The sequence below is a fragment of the Panthera leo genome, chromosome B2 (genome assembly GCF_018350215.1).
Source record: "Panthera leo isolate Ple1 chromosome B2, P.leo_Ple1_pat1.1, whole genome shotgun sequence".
Lineage (NCBI taxonomy): Eukaryota > Metazoa > Chordata > Mammalia > Carnivora > Felidae > Panthera > Panthera leo.
In genome coordinates, this window is record NC_056683.1 from 63,260,837 (window position 1) to 63,273,033 (window position 12,197).

The 12,197-nt window shown below is 33.2% G+C and overlaps 1 protein-coding gene across 5 annotated transcripts in view; it reads left to right on the forward strand.

Annotated features, from left to right (window-relative positions):
- The window catches only part of FAM135A (family with sequence similarity 135 member A), a 120,564-nt gene that overhangs the window by 16,045 nt on the left and 92,322 nt on the right, over positions 1-12,197 (forward strand). For all 5 annotated transcript variants that reach the window (XM_042939138.1, XM_042939142.1, XM_042939139.1 and 2 more), the window contains 2 exons: positions 574-689; positions 3,303-3,382. In XM_042939138.1, coding sequence (XP_042795072.1) covers positions 613-689; positions 3,303-3,382 — 157 coding nt within the window. In that variant the 5' untranslated portion in view covers positions 574-612. The remainder of the gene's footprint in view (positions 1-573; positions 690-3,302; positions 3,383-12,197) is intronic.

The following is a 12,197-nucleotide window of genomic DNA, read 5'->3' on the forward strand; positions in this document are numbered from 1 at the left end:
TTTTAAACCTCTTAAATGAATACTTCAGACTTTTGTAATGAGGGAAATTTTTTTTTTGAAATTTAAAAATGAATAGTAATTTAAGAACTTCATGTAACAGAAAAAACCCTTCATGAATTTTAATGGAAATTAAAGAATGCTAATTCTCTTTTTGACTCTGGGGTTGCCTTTATGTGCAATGTGAATAATTAGGTTGTTTACTTTTTTCTTTACTATTTTATCTGTAATAGATAAAGTCCAGAGTTTCTTTTAGCAGTTTGCTATATTATTTATTATCACATAGATGTCACAAAGGGAAACAAATCTTAGAAAATGCATTCTGTTAGAACATACCTGAAATTATAGATTATTGCTATTTAGTACATAAATTATTAGTAAGTATATTTAGTTGATTCTGGTGCTCTTTAGTTGGGATAGACTAAGTTAGGTACACTGAACTAATTTGCTTCATTGCTTCATTTTTATTTTCTGCCTATATATCATACTCTGAAATATGTTTAAATATTAATGGTTTTCTTAAGTTGGCATTTTGTTGTGCTTCTCGTGATTTTTTTTCTGCCTTCTCTTACCAAGGTGCTGTCACCAGATTTGTCTTCTGAGTATAAATTGAAAATGACTGAAGTTCAAGCAATGGTAGAATTCTCTGTGGAGCTAAACAAGTTCTACAATGTGGATTTATTTCAGAGAGGGTGTGTATTTTAATCATGAAGATTATATATCTTGGATAGGAAAAGGTGTACCGTTTCCATTTAAATTTAATTACATACTTATATTCCAGTATATATAAGGAAAACAATGAACTGTATTCAAATAATTATTTTCTTAGAAAAATTTTATTTTAAAGTAGATGTTTAAGAATTATTCATATGAATTTAATGATAATGCTGAATATATGTAATGTGCATTTATGATTTTGTACTGAGCCTTGAAAGGACTTTTATGAAAATGTGTAAGATCTCATTTTTGCTTGTAAAAGCTTATAGTGTATGGGAAAAATAAAATATATGCACAAAACAGCTAAGTGGAAACAAAATGATGATCTTTCAAGAAGTGTATATAGAAAGTGCTCTAGGAATCAGAACAGAAAGACATTTTTTCTGGGTTAATATGTTAGGAAAGTCATTATGGAGAGTGCGGTTCAAAGTAGGCATAAGATAAAGTGAAAAACTCTTGGTAGGAGAGAGCAGCATGAATCAAGCCTTGGAAATAGGAATGAATATGCTATTTTAAAGAATATTTAGTAAATTAGATATTCTCTAGGAGAATTGCAGAAGAAAAGATAGTAAAGAAATGAAAGGTTATGTTTGTGAAGGGCTCTTAGTGTCTGGAGAAGAGTTGACAGTATGGATTTGGGCAGCCATCAGTGGTTTCCAAGTAAGAATGAAATTATCACTATTATTACAATAAACACTAACATGATGAAGATTGTGATATATTAGATTGATTGTTGTAGAAGAAATAGAAGCATAAGGGACAGTTTAGAAGTGCTTGCAGTAACTCAGGGAAAAAAACCTGAAGGAATGTACTAAGAGTGGTAGTAACGGAACTCTGACTAACAGAAGTTGGGTGAGAGAGATTTTCTATTAGTTTTTGTTGTTGTTTTGCTTTGTTTTGTTTTACTACTTTTGGCTGCTCTTGGCTTTGCCATCTTGTTGAAAACATAAAAACAGCTGTCCTCTGCTTTACTCTACATGGTCTCTCACTCCTCAGCAGGACAGGCTGAACTTGTTTTTATGGCAGAGACAGGAGTCAAAGAAGGAGAGCAGAGGATGCAGGACCCCTTGAATTGCCACTCTTGTTACTTCCACTCCATTCTGTTGACTAGGCAACTTAGGAGACCAGCCTGGGAGTCTAAGCTGATAGTTCTTAGGCTAGTAAAACTTACTTAAAAACTTTATGAGGCTTCTCTATGACTGATACAGTTCATTCCAAGCTCTGGAACCCACACCCACAATTGTCTTTTGAGACATGACTACTAGATGTAATCACTATTTGGGGATCAGAATTCTGTGGGATCATGCCCTTAAATTTCCTAAAAGTCCTTTTGTCAAATTGAATGTCTACTTAGACACTGTTTTAGTTTCTGTAGCAATCTTAAGAAAGGGATTTATAGTCATATTCTTGGTATGATCTTTGTCCATGGCAGCATTTTATTTGGAAAATCTTTAAGGAGTTTTGTTTTCCAATCTAGCAAGTTCTAGTCCATCTATATTCCCTCTAGGTCCTGTTTGTAAAGTGACTAGTTCTTTCTTTAGCTCATCCCTTTCTTGCAAAACCTTATGATACTTAGCAAGGAGCAACGAGTTGACATTTTCATCATTCTGCCTGGAAATTAGCCTGCTCAAGTCCCGAAGTTTCTTAGATACATTGTCCAACTTCTTCTAAGTTATTGGTGACAGTGTATTTTACAAAAGTTTCTGTGATATATTACATGGGTTACCATTTTTAAAATCTCTGTAGTTTACCCATTTTTCTTGCTTCTGTAATTGTAACTTACATTAGTCTCCAAATCAATGCCATATATTTGAAGTTTTCGTTATGGTACATACTACTTCAAAGTTACCAATTTGTGTATTAGTATGTATTATGGCAATATGCAACTAATAATAAACACAAAGCTTCAAACACAAAGCTTGAATTGAAATGAAAATAAACATTTATTTTTGCTCACAAGTCTCTGGATTAGCTGAATGGTTTTGGTCATCTGGGCTGGCCTGGCTGACTTTGCTGGGCTCAGTTATGAGTTCACACTCAACTGGAAGGTTGGCTGGGTGCTAGCTGATACAGAATGGCCTTACTTGGGTGGACTCAATTCTGTTTTATGATCTCTCATCCTCCAGCTTATTTTCACAGAGGAGGCAGGGTCCAAAGAGAGAATCTATGCAAGAAGACCTTTTAAGACCTAGGCTTGCAACTAGCATTCTTCATCTCTGCCAGATGGTATTGTCCAAAACAAGTATAAGGCCAGTCCAGATTTATAAACCAAATTAAGCAGTGAAAGTCTTAGATGCCTTACTAACTCCTCTGGTTGCTATGACATTCTCTTATTTAAAGTAAGAAATGCTGTATATATTTCTTTTGTTTCTCTCATTCATCTTTATATATGCTGGTTTCCCTTTGGGTTTTATTCATGCTGGTATTTGATCTGTGGATCTTGTTGTTTTTCACCAGTAATAAATATTATGGGAAACTGATATAAGTAGAACAATTTTATTGTTTAATGCATACAGATATATAGATACTGGGGCATTGCATATTTTAAAATATTTTTTGAAATCATTTTTTTGTCTATTTTTCTTTAGTTTTTACCAGATACGTGCATCTATGAAAATTCCACCAAGAGTTCCTCACAGAGTAGAAGCTAGTTTGTTACATGCAGCAGGTAAGCCAAGGAATACTTTTAACATTTAAGAAAATCTGAAGCAGCATTATAATGGCTAATAATAACATTTAATAATTATTCTTATTTTGGAGGTGCCTGGGTGGCTCAGTTGGTTAAGCATCCAACTCTTGATTTTGGCTTAAGTCATGGTCTCGCAGTCTGTGGGATTGAGCACATTGGGCTCTGTGCACTGACCTGCTCAGAGCCTATTTGGGATTCTCCCTCTCTCCCTTTCTTTTTGTCCCTCCCCCACTCACACTTTGTCTCTCTCAAAACAAATTTTTTAAAAAGTCTTCTTCCTTTAAAAAAATTACAATTTTTTAATTACAAATATAAGATACTAAAGGGTATCATTATAATACCTTTTATAAGAAATATATTTAAGGCCTCAGTAAAACAAGCATGATTATAGGTTCCTTGTCTTTTGACTTCTTGTGAAGAACAAATGAAAGAATGTATGTGAAATTTCCATGAAAACAAACATAAGTAGGGGTGATATCAATTACATCATGTAAGATGTAATTTTTAAAAATATACAGTGAATGTGTACATATAATTTGATATATGATTACAAAGGTGTTTTATGATAAAGTTTTATAGTATGCCTTTGAGAATATTTATTAGCTACATTTTGGTCTGGATTAACTACAGTAAAAAAAAAAAAAAACAAAACAAAACAAAAAACAAAACAAATGCCAGAAAGCAATATATAAGGTATAAGATGGATATATTATAGCAGTTCAGTAATTTACTTATATTCTGTGGAGAGACCAGCATTAAAATGTTTGAGCCCAAACTGGTGGTCCTGACATAATCAGTGGGCATTTTTTAGCTTTCCTGATACAGTATACTCTGTTCCATTCTATGCATTTAGGAAATGAAATGGTTAATGAAACATTCTAGCGAGTTAACATATATGTCAAATATGAATAATGAATTTTGAAGGCATCATTAAAAATAAAATACACCTAACACTAAAGCTATGCTGACCATAATTCACTCTATTTTTTAAATTTAAGAAAATATTTTAGGAATTTGAAGTGTTTAGGATTATCTTTTTAGTATCCTATGTGTACTAAAATGCTAGATTATGATAAATTTTAATGAGTTGTATAAAATGGAGAGTTTATTCTTTCTTTCTGAAGACTCTTCAAATGCTCAGGGAGACTTCTTGCTTATGACCAAAAATATGTACATTCTTTCTTTTAAAAAAAATCAATTTATGTGTTGGCCTGGCATACATATTAAAGTATATATTTATTGTCACTTGGACTTTTGTAAGTCTACTTTCTATGAAACACAGAGGTTAAAACCACTAATATTACAAGATAGATTTGGTCCTCCCTTTTTGAACTTCCTTAACCTAGTAAACTAAATGTCTTCCCTATTGTGTCATCTAAAGTTGCCAGTTGAAAAAAAGACCTTTTTATTTATTTTTTTCAGCTTTATTGAGAATTAATCAAATAGAATTTCATATATTGAAAGTATACAGTGTGATTTGTTACATGTACATTATGAAATAATTGACACAATCAAGATAATTAACACATCCATCACCTCACAGTTTACTCTTTTTTGTGTGTGTATTTGTGCATGTGTGTGTACAGTGAAAACAGAAGATCTACTTTTAGCGAATTTAAGTATACAAAACTTTATTATTAAAGGTAGTCACCATGTTGTGCATTAAATAGAACCGAAAGTTTACACCATTTGACCTCTCCATTTCTTTCTCTCATCCCTCAACCCCTAGCAAGTACAGTTCTGCTGTCTGTTTCTAGGAAATTGACTGTTTTGTTTTGTTTCCATATGTGATTCCACGCAGTATTTCTCTTTCTCTGTCTGACTTATCTCACTTAGCATAGTGCCCTCTGGGTTCATCCATAATGTTGCAAACGGCAGGATTTCCATCTTTTTTATGGCTGAATAAGACCTCTCTCTCTCTCTCTCTCTCTCTCTCTCTCTCTCTCTCTCTCTCTCTGTCTCTCTCTGTGTGTGTGTGTGTGTGATACCACATTTTCTTAATCCATTCATCCACTGACAGATACTTAGATTATTTCCATATCTTGGCTATTGTGAATAATGCTGCATTGAACATGGGAGTGCAGATTTGTCTTCAAGATACTGATTTCATTTCTTTCAAACATATACCCATGAGTGGGATGGCTGGATCATTATGGTAGCTGTAATTTTAATTTTTTGAGGAACCTCTATAAAGTTTTCTGTAGTGGCTGCACCAGTGTGCACTCCCACCAACAATGCACAGAGGTTTCCTTTTCTCTGTGTCTTTGCTAACACTTGTTATATTTTGACATTTAGATAATAGCAATTCTAGTAGATGTGAGGTAATATCTCTTTGTGGTTTTGATTTACATTTTCCCTGATGAGTAGTGATGTTGAGCAACTTTTTATATGTACCTGTTAGTCATCTGTATGTCTTCTTCAGAAAAATGTCTGTTCAGATCTTCTGCCCATTTTTTAATCAGATTGTTTTTGCTATTGAGCTATGTGAGCTCTTTTTTTGGATTTTAATCCCCTGAGATACATATGATTTTCAAATATTTTTCCACATTTTGTGGGTTCTCTTTTCATTTTGTGGATGGTTTCCTTTGCTCTGCAGAAGCTTTGTACTTTGATGTAATCCCACTTGTTTATTTTTGCCTTTGCTTTTGGGGTCAAATCCAAAGAACATTACCAAGATCAGGGTCAAGGGCTTTCTCTCTTATGCTTTCTTCTAGGAGTTTTTTGGTTTTAGGTCTTAAATGTAAGTCTTTAATACAATTGAGTTAATTTCTGTGAGTGATATAAGATAGGGGTATAGTTTCATTCTTTTCCATATGGATATCCAGTTTTCTCAGCACCACTAGGACACTATCCTTTCCCTATTATATGTTGTTGGTACCTTGTCAAAGATTAGTTGACCATGTGTGTGAGTTGATTTCTAGGCTCTGTTCTCTTCCATTGGTCTGTGTACTTTTTTTTAAATGTCATTATCACACTGCTTTGATTACTATAGCCTCGTAATAGTAATACTATAGCCTTGCAATTAGGAAGTGTGATGCATCTAGCTTTGTTCATTTTTTCTTAAGATTGCCGTGGCTTTAAATGAATTTAGGATAGTTTTTTCCTGTGTCTGTGAAAAATGGCATTGAAATTTTGATAAAGATGATATTGAATTATAGATCCCTTGGGGTTGTGTAGACATTTAACAGCATTAATTCTTCCAATCTAAGAACGCAGGATCTCTCTTCCTTCATTTGTGTCTTCTTCAGTTCCTTTCATCAGTGTCTTATAGTTTTCAGTGTACAGGTTTTTATCTCCTTGGTTAAATTTATTCCTAAGTATTTTATTATTTTTGATGCTATTGTAAATGAATTTCTCTCCTTTTTAAATAATAGAGTGATTTTAAATTTATGAAATAAACATACTAGAAAAACTTACTTTTATTTTTTAATTGAAGTATAGTTGACACATAATATTATATTAGTTACAGGTGAGCAACACAGTGATGGGATTGCTTTCTTGATTTCTCTTTTGAATAGTTCATTGTTAGTGTATAGACAAGCAACTGATTTTTGTATGTTGATTTTATATCCTGCAACTTTAGTGAATTTATTGGTTAGTTCTAACAACTTTTTGGTGGAATCTTGATATCATGTTATCTGCACTAAGAGATAATTCTACTTCTTCCTTTCCTGTTTGGATGCATGTAATTTCTTCTTAGTGCCAAATTGCGGTGGCTGGGACTGCCAATAATAGAAGTGATAAGAGTGGGTGCTCTTGTTTCTAACTTTAGAAGAAAGATTTTAACACTTTTAACTGTTGGTTATGGTGTTAGCAATGGGCTTGTCCTGTATGGCCTTTATTATGTTGAGGTATATTTCTTCTATGCCTAATTTATTGAAATTTTTATCATGAAAGTATGTTGAATTTTGTCAAATGCTTTTTCTGCATCTACTGAAATGATCATGATTTTTGTCCTTCATTCTGTTAATATGGTATATCATTTATTTGCATGTGTCAAATCACCCTTGCGTCCCAGGGATGAATCTCTTGGTCATAGTGTATGATCCTTTTAAAGTACTCTTGAAGGGGCACCTGGGTGGCTCAGTTGGTTAAGCTTCTGACTTCGGCTCAGGTCATGATCTTATGGTTCATAAGTTTGAGTCCCGTGTCGGGCTCTGTGCTGACAACTCAGAGCCTGGAGTCTGCTTCAGATTCTGTGTCTCCATCTCTCTCTGCCCCTCCCCCACTTGAGCGCTCTCTTGCGCTCTTTCTCTCTCTCTCTGTCTCTCAAAAATAAATAACACAGGTATTGAGGAGGGCGCCTTTTGGAATGAGCACTGGTTGTTGTATGGAAACCAATTTGACAATAAATTTCATATATTGAAATAAATAAATAAATAAATAAATAACACATTAAAAAATTTTTTTTTAAATAAAATAGTCTTGAATTTGGATTGTTAGTATTTTGTTGAGGGTTTTTGCATTTGTGTTCATCAGGGTTATTGACCAGTAATTTTCTTTTCTTGTAGTGTCTTTGGTATTGCTAGCCTTTTGAAATGAATTTGAAATGTTACTTCTTGGTCAGTTATTGGAAAAATTTGAGGATTGGTATTAATTCATCTTTAAATGTTTGATAGAGTTTGCCAGTGAAGACATCTGGTCCTGGGCTTTTATTTGCTGGGAGATTTTTGATTGCTGATTCAATGTTTCACATTTTGGTCTGTTCAGATTTTGTTTCTTTATGATTCAGTTTTGGTAAGGTGTATGTTTCCAGAAATTTACCCATTTCTTCTAGTTTATGTACTTTGTTGGCATATAATTGTTCATTGTAGTCTCTTACCCTTTGTATTTCTACAAAGGATAGTTATAGTGTCTTCTCTTTCATTTGTAATTATTTGAGTCATCTTTTTTTTCATAGTCTACCTAAATGTTTGTTCTTTTTATCTTTTCAAAAAACCAACTCTTAGTTTCATTGACCTTTTCTATTGTCTTTCTAGTCTCTATTCCATTTATTTCCACTCCAATCTTTGTTATTCCCTTCCTTCTGCTTACTTTGGGCTTAGTTTGTTCTTTTTCTAGTATCTTGAGGTATAAGTGTAAGTTGTTTGAGATTTTTCTAGGTTATTTGTTTGGCAGAAATTTACACGTAGTTAATATCATTTACAAAGTAATGTTCTTTTGACATTATGACAAATATTATTTCAGAAATACCCAATAGAGTACTTCCTTTTTTTTTTTTTAATTTTTTTTTAATGTTAATTTATTTTTGAGAGAGAGAGAAAGAGTGGGGGGAGGGGTGAGAGGGAGGGAGACAGAATCCGAAGCAGGCTCCACTAGGCTCTGAGCTGTCAGCACAGAGCCTGACGCAGGGCTTGAACCCATGAACTGTGCGATCATGACCTGAGCCGAAGTCAGATGCTTAACTGACTGAGCCACCCAGGCGCCCCTAAGTACTTGCTTTTTAAGTGCCTTAAGTGCCTTTTCCTGGACATTGTCACTGTGATTTTGGTTTAGGTTTTTTGTTTATTTTTGGTTGGATTTTTATTAGGTGTAAGTCCAGATTGAGTCATTGTCACTATCACCAGCTTCTGATACTAATAACTGTGTGTTATTGACTGTGAAATGTCAATTATCTGATAATTTACTAGTGTGTGGAAAGGAAGCATCTTTTAAAAATAGTTGATAGCAGACACCAGTCTTTAAAAGAGAAAGCTTGGGTTTGGAAAGCAATAGGATTTTATAATATATAATTTTAGTTTGTATGTGAAAACATTATTTATGTGTGCATTTTTATAGCATTACACTAGAAAATTTTTAAGAGTTTACATCTTTTTTATTAAATTATAACAGCCAAAATCAAGAACATGAGAACGAGATTTTGAACATAAGAAGAAAGTGTTAACTTCTTTCATACTTTTTAATAGCAAACTTTTGTCTTTCATGTCTAAAATGTAATACCTAATATAATTTTTCAAGATCTTTTTTTATCCTGGGGTGCCTTGGTGGCTCATTTGGTTAAGCAACTGACCCTTGATTTCAGCTCAGGTTGTGACCTCATGGTTGTGAAGATCAAGCCCTACGTTGGGCTCCATGCTGAATGTGGAGCCTGCATGAGATTCTCTCTCTCTGTCTCTCTCTCTCTGCTCCTCCCCCACTTGTGCTTTCTCTGTCTCTCTCTATCGAAAAGTAAATGAATAAACACTTAAAAATATATCTTTTTTAATGTTATATCAGTATATTTTCTTTTTCTCTAGTTTAGAATATCTTTCCTGTTTATGGTACATGATCATATCTATGGATTTTTACAAATAAAATGACCTTTAACAAATTACGAGGTGTGCATCTTTCTTCATCCCAATACCATTCCCAGCATGACAATCTTTTATATGTGTGTAGTACCCCACAGGTTCTTGTTTCATCCTCTGAACACCTCTGTGATAATGTGAATCTGGTATTTCAGTTGTATTTTCTGCCATTGTACCCCAGGATAGCCTATCATGTTAAATGTTTAACATATGAAAATTAGGTATAGTAGATGCAAAATAATGTTCTCATGTCCAGATGAATTTTTCCTTATCAGCGATCTGGAAGAACAAAAGAGAGGGAGAGAGAGCAAGCACAAAGAAAGCAACCAGTGTATTCTAGTCTTAGAGGTACTGATTTGGTTCTCTTTTTATGCCCCTTCTCTTCCAAGATGTGTTTCATTTTAAAATAGTATTTAAGAGTTCCTGGAGTTTGTATCTTTTTAATACTAGTAAATTTGTTAGGAAAAGGTATCCTTCCCAAAAGTTTCTCTAGAAATTATTCCTGTGAATTTGGTTGACTTTGTTTTAATAAGTACAGATCTTTGATGTCTAGACTCATCCATGATAACATAAATATATTCAGATAGGGGTAATTTTTCTTTATCTGGTGTGTTTATTCTCTTTTTACCTCTCTTCCTTAAAAATTCACTTTTTCTTCTAAGGGCTTGGATTTTCTCTATACTTTTATTACACACCCTATTTTTCTTGTTGGATTTCTACTATCATCTTAAGACCTTTCCTTTCCAGCACTGTATTTTACCATAATTCCTATACTTTGTGTATATTTCTGGAAAACTTTTAGAAGAAGAAAGAAAGTACTGATTTTGTCTGTCAGTTGCAGAAGGGCAAGTTAGATGTAGGAATTAGATGGTATCATACAGCTTATTGCAACACATTTAAATTATTTCCAGCATGAAATTGTGCTGACAGTGAGAGGTTTGAGTCAGGAAATAGCTGTCATCTGCAATAGCATCAGTCATAAAAGACAATGAGTATTTATAGAGCTGTTGAAAATTGATTAATAAAATATTTACAGACTTCTACAACAAAGAAGTCATTCTTGATTCTAAGGAACTGTCCCCAGTTTGAAATGTTAGAGCACTATGTACTATTGTGATAAAAAGTGCAAATAACAACTCCCCATTTCTAATAACGATAGCATTTTTTTTAGAAAGAAACATACATTGTTTTATTTGCTTTTTTAATATCCACCCATCCCTTTTTTCTTAAAAAAAATAATTTTTTGCAAATAATACAAATAGTTAAAAAATCTATTAGTCTAGAAAGATTGGTAGTGAAAACATAGTTACTTCTCTAGATGCATCCACTTTTCACTATTTCTTTAGTTCTAATGGTTTCCTCTATATAGGCTTTTTTACTACCTGGTATGATAAATGACAACTGAAGATTACACTACTTCCTCCCTCTCTTCTCTACTTTTTAGGAGATGCCATTATGCCCGTGTCATTCTTTGACTCTTTCTTTGACTTTGGCTGTAACTGTTAAATGATATATTGTTTAAACCTCCATTTTCAATTTTAGCAAATAAGACAAATCCTATTTTGTAATGCCTCTTTTTTCAAATTTTCTCTTTTCCTCCACCTTTCAACTTGTTAAATATATCCTTTGTTTTATGTTATCAAAGTTTCTAACATTCATATTCTGTTTTGTAACTGTAGTTAAATCTTACTGTGCTTTGTCTATGGGTTTGTTCCAAATGTTGAAAACAAGTAAACAGCTTTTCATTTTTATGGTAACATGAGAGGGAGAGTACTTATAAAATTGAAACGACTATCCAACATAAAGAAAGGATCTTAAGTTTCTGGCAAGACAAGACAAATCTAGTTACCATTTTGGTATTGATCTGGGTCACCTGTTACAGAGAGGTAGCTATAGGTATATCTTAGAAGCTGTAAATTCAAAGATGTGGCTCTGTTGTAGTTAATAAAGTAGTGATTTGGAGTCAGGATACCAGCTTCCTTTTATGTTATCTTGCAAAACTCACTTAACCTCTGTGAGCCTCAGGTTCTCATCTGTGAAATGTGTTACCTGCTTTACAGGGTTGTTATGTGTTTAAGTAAAAGTTTTCAGTAAACTGTAAAGGGCTGTATATATGTAAAATATTATTATTTGACTTCTGGTACTATAAGAAAGAATGAGAAACAGTCACGTTTTGACTTACTGTGTATACTATTTGTGAGCCATTTAATGTACAGAGCTAAAAATTATAATAAAGTTATTTTGATGATTTCCTGTGATATATATAATTGTGCAGCATAGTAAGTACATAGGATAACATCTCATGTTAATATGTAAATTACAATGTTTTTTATATTAATAAAGCCATTTCTGGGATAAGAAGAATGAGCTAGAATGACCAAGGGCAAAAAGGGAAATCCGAGGGAAAGAAGAGATCTCACAAAAGACCCCTGAATTTATAACTTGTCAAGGAAATCTAAGTACCTACCCTTGCATTTCTATGCTTATAAAACTAACTTAATCTGTAG